This window comes from Lotus japonicus, chromosome 3 (assembly GCF_012489685.1).
Source record: "Lotus japonicus ecotype B-129 chromosome 3, LjGifu_v1.2".
In the NCBI taxonomy this organism is placed as follows: Eukaryota; Viridiplantae; Streptophyta; class Magnoliopsida; order Fabales; family Fabaceae; genus Lotus; species Lotus japonicus.
The window spans coordinates 22,449,179-22,466,504 of NC_080043.1; the positions used below are offsets into that span (position 1 = coordinate 22,449,179).

Below are 17,326 nucleotides of genomic sequence, written 5' to 3' on the forward strand. Positions count from 1 at the left end.
ACATTTCTAATTTCCTATTCTTACATATAAAATTATAATTAGATAAATACATAAATAAACAGCTACATAGATTGGGCATCATAGAGATATTGCATCTTTGGATGAGCTTTTTTCCCCATCAAACTTGGGGGAAAAAGAATTAGAGATATTGCTATCTTAGGTGCTTCTTGCAAACTGTTTTTTTATGGTGCGAATTAGAGATATCGTTAAAGAACTTGGAAGAAGGAGATATTGGGCTGGAAGTCTTTAGGGCCCAAATAAAAAAAGAATTCAGAAAACCCAAATTTTGCATTGAATCGTTCTTTAGATCAGGGACCCAAACAAGCCTATCAATGGTTTATAAAATTGATTGATAAGGTTTCTTCTTCTACCATTTACTAGCTACATATTGAAATTTCAGTAATGGATAAATTCTGCAACAAAAACTTCTATTTTTCATTTCCTATAAGTAGTTACCTTAATTTATTTTCAATTTTCCTGGACCAATATTGCTAAGCTAGCAATGTAGAAAATCAAAGCCACAAATTTGTCACAATTTACAAGCTTACAGCTACAAACAACAACAGCGACCAAATCATTTTACCAATAATTTTATTTAGTTACAAAACTCAAACAATGTCTTAACACTACATGAATTATTGGAGCTGTAGCTACAAAAAGTAACAACATTGCTGCTTAAAAAGGTACATTAAGAACAAGTTTGGATGCGAACCAAAGAACACTTATTGGAGATTGGAGTTTATCTAATAAGTGCTTTTAGGCTGTATCCAAACGGGCTCTTATCCACTAGATAGGTGGAGGAGGTCCTGGTTTGAAGAGGGGAGGGAAACAGCAGTTAATCAGACCACAGCAGCACAGACACCATAAGCTGGAAGATAGAAAACCAAAGGAACAAAAGAATACAGGGTTAGTTTCACCTTTTTTTGCTGTTGCTTAGTTTAATATGCAGGTACTGAACATAAGCAAGTGCAAGTTTGGAAATTCGTCGACAATTGATTCTAAAACTAAAATCAATTCTGAAGAAAAGCTTATACTGGAATTGATTCTCAGGAAAATAAGTTGATCTAAACATGCTACAAAATGAAGTGCCTTACCATAAATCCAAGAATCCTCCGCCGGGGGGACCTGGATCGAGCAATGGTGTGCTTGGAGGAGGAGGTGGAGCTGGATCCATCACCTACTTACAGCTTACAAAGCTTGCTTCTACGGTTCTAACACTCATTAAAGAAGTCACATCTGTTTTTTTTATGTACAAGTTCGTTATCACTTACCATACTTTCCTCAAGTCACACCTATTAAGTCTTATCTGCCATTCAAAGTCACAAATTATGCCACCCCAACTAACATACAAGCTCCAAAGACCAAAAGTGTTAGGCCTGTCCTGACTCCTTATTACTTCTTAAATGTACTCACAGGCAATTACTCCAATTTCTTAAGAGGACAGAGAAGGTAACAATGTAGAATCCTATGTGTGATGTGTCCGATTAAGATTCACTCATGTTCCACGATAGAAACAAAAACATAATCATGTCATGTGACATAAGAGGATCCAAATTTGTGATGTGTCTATCCGTGTAAACATGTGATGCAAATCCTTATTGATTGCTTAACACTCACCGATAAAACTCCGTTTTCTTGAAACATGAAGAGGATGACCAATAAATGAAATTTATGACAGGGTGATAAAAAGCTGTCTTTTTAATTAGTCTTTTTCAAGAGAAGATTGTAGTTAAAAACCATTCAACAGGTTGAAACTTTTTTCTGTGCTTGTACATTATAAGGGGTTGCCATACACAATTATAAATTCTAAAGCTGTATAGTAAAATATATAGGAAGTAATTAAAAAATACAATCAACTGATACAGGAAATAAAGTAAAACAGTTGGTTACAAATATACACTCAATATTTAGATGTAATATTTACACCAGCAGAAGTACTTCAAAGGTCAGTACCCTGCTAAATATCATTGCATATTTACTGTAATTGTAAAATTATCACATCCGATTCAATCTCCAAATAAAGCAGAATCGGAATCGCCTATGCTTTTTCTGTACAACAAGACTACATAGACATTCTGTGCTTATATACATCAATACCTATGTGCTCTTCCTTTCAAATGAAAGTGAAAAAAAATTAAGATAAACATATTCTCAAAACCATATTGCACACTGAAATATCCCATTGAGCCATAGACACATAGAGTGGTAACCAGTCCATGATATAAGTTCCTTAGACTTCTGCATTCTGCTTTTCTGCCCATGCCAGAGGTGTGTGTATGTTATCAAGAGTAATCGATGTTAGTCATGCAAAATGATTCAAACCGAGGCTCAGTTAGGTCTACCATTTCCTCTTCAAATGCATGCCAGTTCTCACCTTTTGAAGTCAAGAGGATCATACTCTCCATATGCTCAGTTGAAACTGTATCTGTATCTGCATCTTTATTTCTGTTTCCAACATGAAGATTGTGGTCAATACCAAGTGGTGATAAATTGTGCGCTGGAAATCTACACGGTGGAGCTTGTCTTTGCTTCTCTATGTTCTCTAGTTCCTTTACATGACCAGAAGGTGAAAATATGGTTTATTTTTCATGCCATCAAACAGAAGTTTTGAAAAATAAGAAACATGATCAAACTAGAACACTGAAGTTAAGTTAAGAAATAAAACTTGAGGACAGAATCACGCGACAGTGAATGTGAGCACCTGAAAAAGGCCCATCGGAATGTTTCTCCTTCTCCTATTGCCTGGGGAAATACTTGAAAGAATTTGAACCACTTCACTCATAGTTGGTCGAGTCTCAGGATCCAACAATAAGCACTCCTTTGCTAAGTATGCCATTATTCGCACCTCATCTTCTGGGAAGTTTCCTTTCAACTGCGGATCAACCAACTCTGTTATAACTTGCCTACCATCTTGTAAACGAGGAGTAGCCTAAAACAGAAGAAGTTTGGGCAAGCTACATTAAGCAAGCTATGCAAGAAGTTCAAACTGAAGCAGGTAATTATCAATAAACCCAGTCATGTTAATTCAGGATTGTAAATGGAAAATGAGATAAATGACATGTATGGAAAAGACATTTCGATTAACAAAAATACGAATTAGGATGTCTGAGCTATTATACAAAGGATGCATTTGGGTAAATAGCTTAATCAAGCGCTTGTTTCAATAAAATTACTTATCAGTATCACATAATCGTTTATTCATAAGCTTATTTGAGCCGCTTATAGGTATGTAAAAAACTATTCTCATAAGCTTAACCAAACACATGCTTAAGCGTTTATGCTATTAGATAAATTCAAATAAGCTCTTCCAAAAGCACCCAAAGATCTATTCTCATGAAAAAGTTGGTCATAAGTCTTAGCACCAAATACTGAACCTAGAAAATCCTTCAAATCAAAATAAAATATGGACAAATGCAGGCTAGTGTAACAAGGGATGATTGATTTACAATACCCATACAACAAGGCTTTCTTCTTTGCCTGCAGATTTATGGATGGGATGCCGACCACTGATAATCTCAAGAAGAACCACCCCAAAACTGAAGACATCCGACTCAAGAGAGGCTCTACCAACAATTGCATACTCAGGTGCAAAATAGCCAAATGTACCCTTCATTCTTTCCGAGGAATCTGAACAACCGGGGATGTCATCAGCTCTAAGGTTTTTAGCCATGCCAAGATCAGTTATCTGCAAATTGATTATTTGAGAAGATTGTAAAGATATACTTCATGATTTAAGTGACAACTACCACCATATAGAACAACCAAGATTCATACTTTTGCTTGCCAATTTTTATCCAGAAGAATGTTTGTTGATTTGACATCTCTGTGAAGAATTCTTGGAGCAGCTGCTTCATGAAGATACTCCAAGCCCCTTGCAGCTCCTAATGCAATTGAAACACGAGTAGCCCAATCCATATTTTGTCCAAAAATTCCATCTAAACGGTCTCTCAGATTACCATTACTCATGTAATCAAACACTAGTAACCTCTGAACACTTTTTCCTTTTAGTTCTGAGCAGTATCCAATCAATGGTACCAGATGGCAATGATGAAGTCTAGCTAATAGTTCAATCTGAGCAAACAAAATATATTAAGTCAAAAGAAAGCTTTGGAAGAGGAAAAATGTTTAAGGCTCATATTTTTTAACTAGACACCATCACTATGTAACATTATCACACAGCACAATCAACCAATGATAACAATATTGTAAGATTAGATACCACCTCTGTAAAGAACTCAGAGTCTGCTTCAGGCCCTCTTTGATCTTTTAGTCGCTTGACTGCCACATAACCACCATCTTTTAGCTGACCACGGTATACATAACTACTTCCACCTAGTCCAATTAGGTTGGAAGCTGAAAAGTTATCAGTGGCATTTTCCAGTTCAACGAACGAAAATTGAATAATGTTTCCATGAAAGGTTTCTCTTTGACTTGCAAACAAGAAAGAGGCCTTCTGAAAGCATCCTAAACATAAAAAAGAAAAGAAAAGGGTAACTAATGACCTAAAAGATAATGGAAAAAGGGCAAAAGAACTTTGGAGTTTCCAAATAAAATCGAACAGTAGAAACAAATACACTTTAAGTAGGAGATTAGACTCAAAAAATAGTAAACACAAAACCATCTTACCTTTAATATGACTAATAGGAGAGTTTATAGTGACTTTTGTTTCTGGCACTGGAGAAGTCCTATTACTGATAAAGTTGGAGGCACTACTGTAACTCGTTTCCTTATCTGACGAGATCATTGGTGATTGAATAGGATATCTCTCCCTTCGGCAGACATAACAAGTAACTGAGGCGAGAAATCCAATAGTTGTGCATATAACACATATTATTAGAATAACTAATACGATCTTGCTTGAAATATGTTTCTTTGAACCCAATGCCATCCTAAAATTTCCTGCAGAGTACAGAACATTCAATCCTGAAATTAGTTTCTGAGTACTTTGATCTAAGAAGCAAACGACATTTTACAGGAAGATATGTTGTTATGTCATCATCAACAGAACATGAATATGGTGAAAAGAAAATCACTTTTCAAAGTAAGAAGTGCAGTATCATGAAAAATCCTGTTTCACAACTACATAATTGAGAGCTGAAAGTGTTTTAATTTGTGATTCGCAACTGCAATTGTTATCCGAATATTGCGGTTTGGGAAGTTTCTGCAACATGATTGTAGGTTTGTAGTGGTATCAAGTATCAACATCATTTTCCCACAGTTTCTGTAGTTATAATGCAACTGCAATTTAAACCAAAAGATAAATCTTTTACATATGTAAGTATTCATTTTTTTTTCCATAAATAATAATAGCTGGTTCAATATCAGTCTATCTAAATCAGTTTTGGAAAGCAGAGAAAGAAGAAAAATACCCCAGGTGCAGTCACAGGCATTAAAGCAATTAGGATTATGGCCACCTACTGCCACTTTAGGGAACCCGTCTGGACCACATAAGCATGTCCATAAGGACCCACGCTCTTTAGCATCTACATTGGAACGTAAAGCAGTCACCAAAACAGTATTCAGGACGTAATCACACTTCACCGTCTCCCTATTTCACTCAAAATGGTGACTAAGTTGGCTTTCCTACCATTAAGCATATCGAAACGTGACCACAACTCTACCATCTCCAAAATGTAAAGCATTGGTTAAAAAGAGTTCTGATTGTTATGTGCTAATGTTTAAACTTGAAATTCAACAAAACTATATTTGGAGAATGAATAAATCCAATTAGTTTTTGCCAATTCTGCAATCAAACTTGTATTCTGCCTTCAGTAAATATAAATTGAAATTTATTGAAAGAGGTGACTTTTGTGAACTTAAATGAATTTTGGCTGCCAGGCAACTTCTGCAATAATGCATCCATTCCATACAATGGCAGGGGGAGAAACTTATAGACAAAAAACTCATTGTCTTCGCACCAACAAAAAGTTACAAGTATACCTGAATGGCAATGACATGATTGAGAACAATTGGCAAGAGGGTATCTGTGGTTCCTTTGGAAAGAAGTACATCTACATTTCCACTTGTTTAGACCAGGATCAGAAGGTTTACCTGTCGGTAAAATAAGAAGCAGAAAGCAAAAATAAAACGTATCATGATTCATTTGGATTATACCTTGACTGAAAAGCAACATGTAAAACAGAACCTCCATAACACCCAATAAATACAACACAACTATGTTTCTCATTTTTTTTAAAGATTCAACAAGGTAGGAACCTAAATATAAATATACACGGTTTGCTACTACTGACAATTAGAAAATCGACCAATTGTTTTATAAATGTGACACTAACCACAAAAATAAGTGCTGGATCCAGAGAAAAGCTGAAACTAAATATCGCTTATTTAGTTGGGTGGACTAAAGCCTTAATGAGATGCCCAACATATCAAAAGCTGCTCAATCTTTTTTTAGCAGGCAAGTGCCTTAAGATGTACACATGACAGTTGGAAAACGGTTATTCTATAAATGGTGATACAGTGATACTAACCACAAAATGAGTACTGAATCCTGAGCAAGCTAATAACAAGAGCAACAGCAACTTTATGTTGAGGCTTCATTTATTCCCAACCCATATACGCTACAAGGAAAAGAAAGAAACATTTAGTGATACATAAAAGTAACCAAAAGAAAATTTCCTCATGTTAGGAAACAAAACACATCTCTCAGGTGACTTTTCAAGATAAATTCATGAGCAGATGATAAGCATCATGCGTTCAACTTGAAAATTAAATACCACTAGTCCATAGCATTTGTCACGGTGTTTAGATGGTGAGGCAATCAAACCAAACAAAAAAGCTATCTGAATAACTTCAGAAGTATTTATGAGCCCTTTAACATGACACGAAACAACGATAAAACTTATAATGAGACTGAGTACTGCACTGGAATCTACTTTTCCATTGTAGAGATCATAGTTGCAACCAAAAAAAGAAAATGGAAAGTGGCATCAATTGGTGAACCTGGTAAAGGGGGAAATATTTGGTCTTCAAATTCTCCTGGGTCCGAAACCAATAGACAAACTTGTTACAAGTGAAACAAGCTGCTGCAAGGAATCCAGAAACAGGTAAATTAGCACCCTCAGGTTTCAGTTTGATTTATGCCTATGCAGCAGGAAAAAAAAAAAAAAAAAAGACAGTGACAAGAATTTCATTTCATACTGAATGAGGAAATAGGACCACCTTTTATCTGACCACAACTTTGTGGTCAGTGTCTGTAAACAAGGTAAAAGAGTAGAAAGGAAGAAATGATTTAGCCAAATAAGACCTGACTTGAAGGTTATCAACCTCAAGTACCAATTACCATGTATAGAAATAGAGATGAGGTGACAGGAGTAGTGACTATATTGACTAAGTAGCATATGAAAGTGAATTTAGGTTGAGGAATAGCCAGTGAAATGGACGCATAACTGAACAGCATTCCACAACTGATATGCCTAAAAACATCAAATTGAAGGAGTAAGCATGCATGCAATGTTGTTCTAATTGTTTGTTACATCAGACAGCAATGAGCAGTTGGAACTTCCATTGTTTTAGCTTCCAAAATGGAATTGGAATCCTAAGAATGGAATTAATTCAACAACTACCAAAAGAACCCATCCTAGCCCCCTGAAAACTCTTGAGAATAAGGAGTTTCATCTGAAAATGCTGAGAAAAACTACAGGTTTGAAATTGTTTTAGCAGAAGCTATGCAAATTATAAGAGAGCTTTAAGTAGAAGAGTCAAAGCAGAATGATTAATGTCTGCAAGAAAGCAAAGGCTGATATAATTTTAGTGAGTGTTTGGTAATCAGAATCAATTTTGGTGAAGATCACTATAGGACGATTACATTATAATTTCAGCTTTAAAATTTATAATTAATTCTGCAGAAAAGCTTGACAGGATAGCTTTGGGGTGTTAGATATAATCAACAGTTTCATAACATTACAACAACAACAAAACCTTATCCCACAAAGTGAGGTCTGCAATATGGATCATACTATATTGAGTTCGATCAAAATTTAGATTATGAGGGATATTATTATTGATAATGATATCATCGTGAACAATATCTTATCATGTTCTTGGCCTCCATCTACCTTTCTTCACAGGGCTAAATACCATGTTATCAATCTTTCTCACCGGTGCCTTCATAGGTCTTCTTCGTACATGTTCATACTACTTTAACCGATTTTCCATCAGTTTCTCCACAATAGGCTCTACTTTAATATCTTCTATAATCCGCTCATTGCGTATCATATCCTTTCTAGTGTGCCAACATTTTCATTTCTGCTACTCCTCCTATGCTTGCACTGTCGGTCCCAAGCTCGGGGAAAGGACGAGGGTTGTGTTAGGCTTCGACAGCCACCGTAAAACTAGTCGATATCTTCATTATGAATCAAACACTGCAAAATAGTTCCATAACATTATCATGCAAAAATCAGCAAATCACTTTTTTTACAAATGTACCTAAACATAAATCACTTCCATTTCAACTCACTTTTACCATAATAAATTTCATCAAAATTCATTTTATTCGAAGTCAATTTTGACTACACTGTAACACTGATCTGAGCACTTACCTAATGTCTTCATGTGTCTTTTGTCCTGTTTTTTTTTTTCTTCTGGTTTCCTTGATTTGGAAAGTAACTAGTCCATTAACTGAAGTGAAATAGACAAAAAATTAGAGCAATGGGAGGGTTTTAAAAATCTCCATCTAGTGACTAGTATACTACTACTACTACTACCTCTGTTAAAGCAACACCTTTGCTAACTGAAGGGGACCCTTCAACACCTTCCAATTCCACAAACCTTTCGGAGCTGCACTCATCGTCAACCCAGACGAATATGATACAGGAACAGGGGATAGGATTAGGGACAATGTATGCGCTCACTCCATTTCTATTCAATTAATTTTACATAATTCCTTTTTTGAATAAAGGCAAATCACACGAGTGAAATTCTCATTATTGCATTCACCTCTCCCCTATTATTACTTTTTGACAAAAATAGTATAATCGAGAGAGAAGGCACATCTACATTACTCCGCGGGGTGTTAGTGGTATGCTGAGAATACCCGTAGAGGCTCATTCAAGGTTGGGAAATATATTCCTGGAAATGTGAAAGTAGGGAATCATATAAATAAGAGCATTAGGGGATCTTCCTGAAAATAGTTGTCCACAAACTGAGATTTAACTAGACACAATTTAATCTCTCGACTTTATAGTGGGTGAGAGGTAACCCGAATCTTGTGCGAATTCGGAACTTATCCCCTATTATTTAATCGTGCAAGGATAAACAATTAAATTTATTTAATTATAAAGTATATAATAATTAATGGTTTAAAATCTCATGCAATTTAAAAGGAAATAGCATTGGATCTTTATCCTCCTCGCATAACTCATGTTTCTCGAAGTATAACCAAACAAATTACAATTGGAAATTGTTATTGCCATCACATCCACATCTATTCATGGCGCTCTTAAAATTGTAAACACTAGAGGTCACATAATTATATGTGGGGTGGTGACAATAACAATTCTCATTACAATTTAACATCCAACAAATTACAATTTTTAAGTATATCATTCTTCAATTCAATTACTTATTAACTTTTTTTCATACTTTTATTTCTAATAAACTAGTATTTCATAATTAGGTGTAATTAATCTTTAATTTCAATCAACAATGATATGATAGCATTCGTTTTATTTGATTGGCCAATTCTAATTTGATTAAAGAATTTCTACCTCCGATTTATATGCGGCTGGGATATGAATTCTCATGATACATGGTGGGGAATAAAATCTTAAACAGGAACACTATTTTAGAGATACATGGAGGAAATTGAAATCAGTAAGAGTTAGACCACTAATGAAAATAATCTAAAGTATCTCTCAAGAAATTCCCCAAGTATCTCCCCAGTTATATTGATATACCTTCTTTCTCCCAAAGATAGACCATTGAACTGGAAAAAATGCATTATCTCTAATAATGATGTCTTAATATCAAATTTGTTCTTCATCCTTCATCTAATCAATGCATAGTTTTACAATGGCATAATTAGTAACTTTAACTGCCTAAAATAAAACGTAAATAATTTTCTAAACACAGTTTCATGATTATTTCTTTCTTCCCAGCCGGTCATTGAAGGATTTAGAAGGAGGGAGGCTATTTCCAGGTTGTGTGGTCCTCATAAGCATGGTTTGGGAACGGGTAATCATGTCTACCTGGGAAGCGGTTTGGTATGATCTGGTGGTGTCTGTGGAATCACCTCGTGTAGTTGCTCTTTGAGATGAATGAGAGCTAATTCCTGATAGAAGATAAGCTCTTCCAGACTGTTCATAAATTCGCCGGTTTTCCATCCTCTCTTGCATCTCCTTCAGTTCAGCAGACAAAGAAACACATAAGCTATCACCAGCTCGGGCCGAAACAGTTTCAGACAGTGCCCTTTGACAACTCTCCAAGGTAGAAACTGCAGCAACAAAGTCGCCGCGCTCAGCTTTAACTCTAGCTTCAGTCATTGCCTCCGTTGCTAAATTCCTATTTCGCTGCTTGTCTACTTCTATGGAGACAGCTACTCCTCTAGCTATATCAGGTCTCTGAATTTTCACTTCACTAGTTACATCCAAACCCACCATTTCCTTTGTGGTAGGGTCTCTGTACAAGCCTCTAACAATCAACAATGACATCTCATCACTAGAATCATCAGCAGGAACATTCATTGTTATGAAAAAGTCTCTTTCTTCTTCAGCATACAAGTCTCCTACCTTAATACATGCCATTCTTGCATTGTTAATCAATCTAGTTTGGTAACTACCTGCTTTCACTGAACTAAGTTGTAGACAAGGGTTAAAACACCGAACTTCTATCTGTAATTCCTGAACTACCACGCTCATAAGTCCCCCAAGACACTGTGCAAATGCATCCTGAATCATATCCTCAGTTTCAATAAAAGAGAACGTGCCCCCAGTAATCTCAGAGATTGAATGCATTGCAGTAGCATCATGGTCAGCACCAAATCCAAAAGCATGAACTGGTATATGCATACCCTCACAATTACTACGATGAATGGAGCTTGGCACAAGAGACCGGTAATCAGCTTCAACACGGGGCCTGCTGAATGTGTATGTATCCTGCCCATCAGATAGCAACATGATACTCCCCACTGGATTCTTCCACTTGCGTTCAGCAAACACCTTAACCCCTTTCTTCAAACCTTCAGCAATATTTGTTCCACTATCTGGATCCAATGAATTAACTGCTTGTAAGGCCTGCTGCCGTCCGGTCTCAGTCATCTGCCGTAGAGGGAAGATGCGGCGGGCTGTGGAGGAAAAGGCAACAACAGAAAGCCGGTCTGATGAACTTAGATTCTGTATGACAAATCCCATAGCTCGTTTTAGTAATGCAATCTTTGTACCTGCCATGCTCCCACTTACGTCAAGAACTGTCACGAGGTCAATTGGAGCACGTGACTTATGAACTGGCTCTGAAGATTCGGTATTGTTCCTGCCATTATTTAGTTGTTTTTGGGAATGAGAAGGAGCTTTGAGATGAACTAACACCGCAAAGTTATCATAAGAGGCTGACTTTGAAATAGCTGAAACTTCAGGGTAAGTTTTGATCTCCATTGAGTTAATTATATTGCAATCAACCTCATTCATGTTGTGAGCAATTGAAGGTTGTTGGTCCAAAACCTCATCATCATCATCAAAGATAGCTGGTTCCGAAAAATTGTCAAGTGATGCATTGATCCGACCTGCACCAACTTTTTGTGGGACATTAGAAGCCGGGCGTGGAAAAGGAACCTCTTTCCAGTTTGCTCTACATACAGGACACACCTGATGCCCATGTTTTACATTAGATGTGATGCAATGGAAATGGAAAGAGTGAGAACATTCTGCAGTAAAAATGGCATGCCCTTTTCCTGCTTTCAATGAATTCAAGCATATTGCACATGTTCCCTGCTGAGAAGGTGAAACAAAAAATATGAGAAAAGAAGCCCCAAATGCTAATATTGGCATTCAGAATCAGGATAGTTGATATACAAAATACCAAACAAAACTCTACAGACTTCTTACCTTCACATGGAAGGATGGGGAAAAAGGAACATGTTAAGGTCATCTAAAACACTTTTGAGGAATGTGAAACTCTAACCCTTATTTGATACTTGCTTAATTAAACCGGCCATGTTGATATCATCTAGGCCACTAGGTTTGAGAAGGAAAGTAGATACTGAATCTTCAGGTTTTAGACAACAATTCTATTTGTTAAATTTTGTACCAAATTAATTCAAATGCTTAATAACCAATCATAGTTGAGAAGGACAATAGAGTAAATAAATAACTGATGTAAAGCAATACTCTTTTTTATTTAGAAAAGCTACAAGTGTAATGCTATCATTTAGCATTTTTCTTTCAAGTCTCGAGTCTCGACGCATCAGTAAGGTTGTTGCCATGTGATTTGCAATCAGTCAACCAGAGATTCAAGCCGTGGAATCAGTTTTTTGTAAAAAATGCTAGGTAAGACTATCTACATTAGATCCATAAAGTGAATTTGACCCCTCCCTAGATCTCCAGCATAGCGGGAGCTTTATAGTTGTCTTTTTTACGGACAAGAGGATCTTAATTATAATGATTACTAATCATACAAAAAATCAGAAATGGAATTGGAAAAAGATGCCACAGATGACATGTTTAGGGACATGGATCCAATCTAAAAGGTTGATTTCTTGAATGGTCAAGCTTTCAAAAAACAAGTAAGAGGGGGCCAAGAAAATCAAGCAAATATAAGTATTCTTAAAAATATTACTGTTTTTCATTAAATAATTTTCATTTTGTGTTGCCCACAAAACTGTTTTCACAATCCAGTGTGTAGTATTCATTGATAAATGCAAAATTTGCAGAAGTCACTATTATTATTCTGTCTAACACTAACCCACTTCTGTCTCGATGCAGGTCCACCACAAAGCACAGTGCATAAAAAGTGGAAACAGATTGCTACTCATCTTTATCCCAGACACCATTTTATTAGTACTATTTTGATGCCTAATTACCAAAAAGTCTAGGATGCTCAGGTCAGGAGAATCTACAGCTTATAAAGTTTTTTTCTTTTAAAAAAAAAAAGAAACGTCAACGTTAGGTGGTCAAATTAACAATCACAGAAAAGTAAAGGTAAACCACAAATCTAACATTGAAAGTTGAAACCTTTAGAGATATTAACTAATTACTAAATAATCAGATAAAATTACTATCAAAAGAGGAAGAAACAAAAATGATCCAATGCCTTTTAGATTTGTGATGTGTTGGGATAATCCAAAAACACATTCGCTCAATCCAACAAGTGTATTTCGTTAGTTGAATATGCATTAAAATTCACAACATTTCAATGTAGAAAAAACAAACACACCCTCATTCATGCCTCTCTAGGACTAGGATTTCTTTTGTTGGAATGCCTCTTATCCTGTCAAATCCCAACTTTTTGTTTGTTTACAGCTGGGTTTCACAATCAACTATTAAGGGATGTTTGACTCTTTGTGGGGTTAGCACATAGAAATTAGCAAGAAATTGTACAAAGTAGGAGAAAGGCCTCCCTCAAATAAATGCAATGCAACCCTTCTTTCCCATAAGGCTTGTAAGCCAATCCATAGGTCCTTAAAAAATGGCACTACACACAACAATGGAGAAGAAAGTGACACCACCCCCACTTTCCACAATAGTCCAAAACGTCACAATTCCACTAAATTGTCATCTTGTTCCTTTCAAAGGTATAAATTACAAAACAAATGCACATGATATCAGTTAATTTAGATCTAATCCCCATATCAAGTAGTATTTTAAAAATTCATTCTACCAATAAAATACACATTTTTGGTTTAACCTATTCTCTATCGAGACAATCATATTCGATCAGGGCAGGTAAAGTTCAATTGTCTACCCAAAAATGCGTCTCTTAAAGATCGAACTACCCCATTAGAATCAATATACAAAAAATATAAGATAGAAAAAAAAAATACAATTAACAAAACACAACCAAGGCAGTAAAATTCTACAATAAGAATTTACTATGGTAATTCAATAATGAAGAAAAAAAATGCCAATTTAATTGTGAATATGCAAACCTTGGAGGATTTAGATTTGGAGAGGCGGAGACCAGAGGACGAGGACGAGGAAGAGGATGTCGGAGTTGTTGCCCGGTAACCGGAACCATCGCCGGAAGTCAAAACATGACCAGAAAACGAGGTGGCGGAGCCGTTGGAGGATGAAGAATGATTCACTGTCTTAGGAACATGAACACACATGTTGATCCACAGTTTTCTCCACCTACTTTCCATTTTTTCTTCCCAAAAATGGATTCTATCTCAGATCCTCAAACAATGGCCACAGAAGCAGAGGTGGTGGCTGAAACAGAGTCAGAATATGCAATGGCAGCGGATGAGGAATGAACCATGGTGATGTTGATCCTCCATTTACTTTCCATTTTTTCTCTACCAGATGGATTCTCCTGAAGCAATGGCTACAGCAACAGAGGTGGGAAATTCAGAGAGAATGGTTGAAGAAAATATACATTCTAATAATGTGTTTGAGCATTGAATGATTGAAACAGAGGAAGGTGAAGAAACAGAGGCGGTGACAGAGAAATGAAATGAGAAGAATGGGAAGAGAGAAATAAAGGTGAGGATTGGTGAGAGGTAGAGGCAGAAGAGTTTGTTGAGAATTTTTAAAGATGGAATGGAATGGAATCATAATAAAAACAAAATTATTAATAGGTGTAGAGGCCATTAAAGTGTTGGTAACGGATGATTTCTAATAAAAATCAAATAACTTATATTAAGAAACTAAAATCTTTTTAAAAAACAAACTAAAATCAAATAATATGAAAACCGAATATTTTTTTTAAAACAAAACCGAAAATTTTGTAAGTTTTATTTGATTTGAAAATCAAATCAATTCAATTCAAAAAAAAAATTGAACAACAATTTAATTCATATTGAAAAATTATAATTTATATTAATACATATATTTCTCACATTTAGTAATCTGATTGGTTGACGGTGTGAAAAAAATTTACACCGTCAGTGTATCAAACTTTTTCTCTATTTTTTTAAAAGTATATTTATACATATATCATATCATTTTTATTTTTACTTTTTATTTATTATATGACACGTCACATGTACTTATTTATAAAAATATATTAAATAAAAGAGTTTCAAGTAATTATTTAAATAAATATATTTCAAAGTGAACAAATATAATTATAATTTCAAAAAATATTAGTTGTGTAATAATTTAAAATACTATATTAATGCCATAAATTATTTATTATTGTTTCATTATATATATATATATTATTTTTTTCTACTTTGAAAAACTAACAACAAAGCAAAGGAAACCTAAGGAACCGCAAAAGAATCCTTTAACATGAAGGTCTCGAGCTCAACAGAAGGCATATAAAAAATCATAAGACTAGACGCAGGTGAGTGAACCCCTCTCTTAGAAAACCAATTCGCAGCCTCATTCCCCTCCCCGTGAATCCAAGACAGGCTAACCCTCCAACTCCTGTCTAGCATGTCCCTAATGCTACGACGAATCCGACCCTATACATGGAATCACATATCCTCACCATCCTCCAGAGCTGAAGCTAGTTCAATACAATCCACTTCACGAATCACTTGTCTGAAACCACGACTTCACACGATGCAAAGACCCTGACGCAGCGCCAAAGCTTATGCTATGAATGGGTTACCCCCATTTGCGTAGCTCATGAAGCCCACCAAACAAGTTCCATTCCTATCACTGATCACACCACCACCTCCCATACACTCCTCTCGCTATTGAAAGCTACCATTTGTGTTCAGCTTCACAAAACTCGTTGGTGGTGGTGTCCAAAGGTGATTCAATCTGGTCGAGCCATCCATGTCCCTCAATGGCTGGAGAAAACACACAATCTCATCAAGATCGTAGCATATGCAGTGTCACTTCATCTGCAAAGACCAAGAATGATCGTCATTTTAAGATTTATATACTACAGTTTTAAAGGGAAAAAGTTAAACCAAGATTTGAAAGTCCAATCCAATCCAAACCATTGTAGAATGAATCAAATTGATTTTAAAGAAAAAATTATTGGACGATAAAATAAAAAAAAAATCGATAAGAGAAGATCGAATCATATCAATTCAAGAATAATGATTCATAGACATAGGAATAGTAGAAACACCTCAAACACCCCTTTTTCCTGCGGATTTGGCTAAATAATACACTGAACTAACCACCTAAATACACATGACTAACCATAAAAGCACAGAACACACTGTGCTTTTATGGTTAGTCATGTGTATTTAGGTGGTTAGTTCAGTGTATTATTTGGCCAAATCCCTAATTTAGGAATTTCAATTTTACACGGTTCTGTGCTTTATGGTTAGTCGTGTGTATTTAGGTGGTTAGTTCAATGTATTATTTGGCCAAATTCCTAATTTAGAAATTTCAACTTTACACGGTTCTGTGCTTTATGGTTAGTCATGTGTATTTAGGTGGTTAGTTCAGTGTATTATTTGGCCAAATCCCTAATTTAGGAATTTCAACTTTACACGGTTATGTGCTTTATGGTTAGTCATGTGTATTTAGGTGGTTAGTTCAGTGTATTATTTGGCCAAATCCGCAGGAAAAAGGGGTGTTTGGGGTGTTTCTACTATTCCTATGTCTATGAATCATTATTCCATCTCAATTCAATCCTCGAACATCCCTAAGACACTAGAAAAGAAGAGAAGTGATAAATGCGATATGTTCTTCCACAATGTGAGAAGTGAGATTCTCAAATCAAATGTGTTGGTGCACAATGGTGTTATGACTGAGAGAGTATTGTGGAACAGTGAGAATCCATGACATGAGAAAGAGAAAATTTTATAAATCTAGAAGAGCAATAATAGAGCTAAAATGAGTAATGCCTAGCGTACTGTGTGATTAAACATGTATTACCGAAGTGAGGAGTGATAATAGAAGTATTAATCCTGCATGAACTTAACCATCAATTCTCTTTCAACTTAATCTCATGTTACACCAATTAGTTAGAAAGTGAAAGTTTTGTGTTTGGTTGTCCCAACCAACAATTTGACAATAATTTGATCTTTTATTCATTTGGTTCGACCGGAACACAATATATAATATTTTTTTGTTATAAGAGAAAAGCCGAATACAATATATGCATGATATGATAAAAAAGATAAAAATATAGAGAAAAAAATTTGTATGTAATATGTCTGTCTGTCGACTCTTTACTGTTGGCGGTCTACATATAATAGCGGATGATAAAATAGGGTGACATTAAAATATGACAAATTGAGACAAAATTT

At 35.5% G+C, this 17,326-nt stretch overlaps 2 protein-coding genes and 1 long non-coding RNA gene across 5 annotated transcripts; all 3 read right to left on the reverse strand.

Annotated features, from left to right (window-relative positions):
• Window positions 1-505: 505 nt before the first annotated feature.
• Window positions 506-1,547, reverse strand: LOC130748140 (uncharacterized). Its single transcript, XR_009022601.1, has 2 exons — window positions 1,095-1,547; window positions 506-868 (listed from the first exon to the last, which is right to left on the reverse strand). It is a non-coding gene; the product is annotated as an uncharacterized LOC130748140 (long non-coding RNA).
• A 319-nt stretch (window positions 1,548-1,866) lies between these two features.
• On the reverse strand, window positions 1,867-9,043 carry LOC130749848 (receptor-like serine/threonine-protein kinase NCRK). 2 transcript variants are annotated; one of them, XM_057603209.1, is made up of 13 exons: window positions 8,724-9,043; window positions 8,559-8,637; window positions 8,076-8,381; window positions 6,961-7,043; window positions 6,489-6,578; window positions 5,941-6,051; window positions 5,370-5,483; window positions 4,627-4,899; window positions 4,223-4,464; window positions 3,775-4,071; window positions 3,452-3,685; window positions 2,702-2,929; window positions 1,867-2,549 (listed from the first exon to the last, which is right to left on the reverse strand). In XM_057603209.1, the coding sequence occupies exons 5-13, from the start codon at window positions 6,556-6,558 to the stop codon at window positions 2,283-2,285; spliced, it is 1,836 nt and encodes a 611-aa protein (XP_057459192.1). In that variant the 5' UTR covers window positions 6,559-6,578; window positions 6,961-7,043; window positions 8,076-8,381; window positions 8,559-8,637; window positions 8,724-9,043; the 3' UTR covers window positions 1,867-2,282. The 2 variants fall into 2 exon arrangements, with proteins under 2 accessions (XP_057459192.1, XP_057459193.1); XM_057603210.1 differs by lacking the exons at window positions 5,370-5,483; window positions 5,941-6,051; window positions 6,489-6,578; ... (2 more) ...; window positions 8,559-8,637; window positions 8,724-9,043 and adding an exon at window positions 5,034-5,324.
• An 895-nt stretch (window positions 9,044-9,938) lies between these two features.
• Window positions 9,939-14,710, reverse strand: LOC130746553 (E3 ubiquitin-protein ligase WAV3-like). Of its 2 annotated transcripts, none has more exons than XM_057599223.1 (2): window positions 14,096-14,710; window positions 9,939-11,939 (listed from the first exon to the last, which is right to left on the reverse strand). In XM_057599223.1, the coding sequence occupies exons 1-2, from the start codon at window positions 14,306-14,308 to the stop codon at window positions 10,098-10,100; spliced, it is 2,055 nt and encodes a 684-aa protein (XP_057455206.1). In that variant the 5' UTR covers window positions 14,309-14,710; the 3' UTR covers window positions 9,939-10,097. The 2 variants fall into 2 exon arrangements, with proteins under 2 accessions (XP_057455206.1, XP_057455205.1); XM_057599222.1 differs by having other exon boundaries at window positions 9,939-11,942.
• Between the last annotated feature and the right edge of the window lie 2,616 nt (window positions 14,711-17,326).

Bases quoted from the DNA above. Each gene is read 5' to 3' on its own strand.
- LOC130749848 (XM_057603209.1), bottom strand. From the start codon at position 6,558: ATGAAGCCTCAACATAAAGTTGCTGTTGCTCTTGTTATTAGCTTGCTC. The intron at 4,900-5,369 runs GTATTTTTCTTC...TGTACTCTGCAG, and splicing joins TGCCTGTGACTGCACCTGGG to GAAATTTTAGGATGGCATTG. The intron at 4,072-4,222 runs GTGGTATCTAAT...TTGTTTGCTCAG, and splicing joins ACTCTGAGTTCTTTACAGAG to ATTGAACTATTAGCTAGACT.
- LOC130746553 (XM_057599222.1), bottom strand. From the start codon at position 14,308: ATGGAAAGTAGGTGGAGAAAACTGTGGATCAACATGTGTGTTCATGTT. The intron at 11,943-14,095 runs GTTTGCATATTC...TCACCTTCTCAG, and splicing joins CCAAATCTAAATCCTCCAAG to CAGGGAACATGTGCAATATG.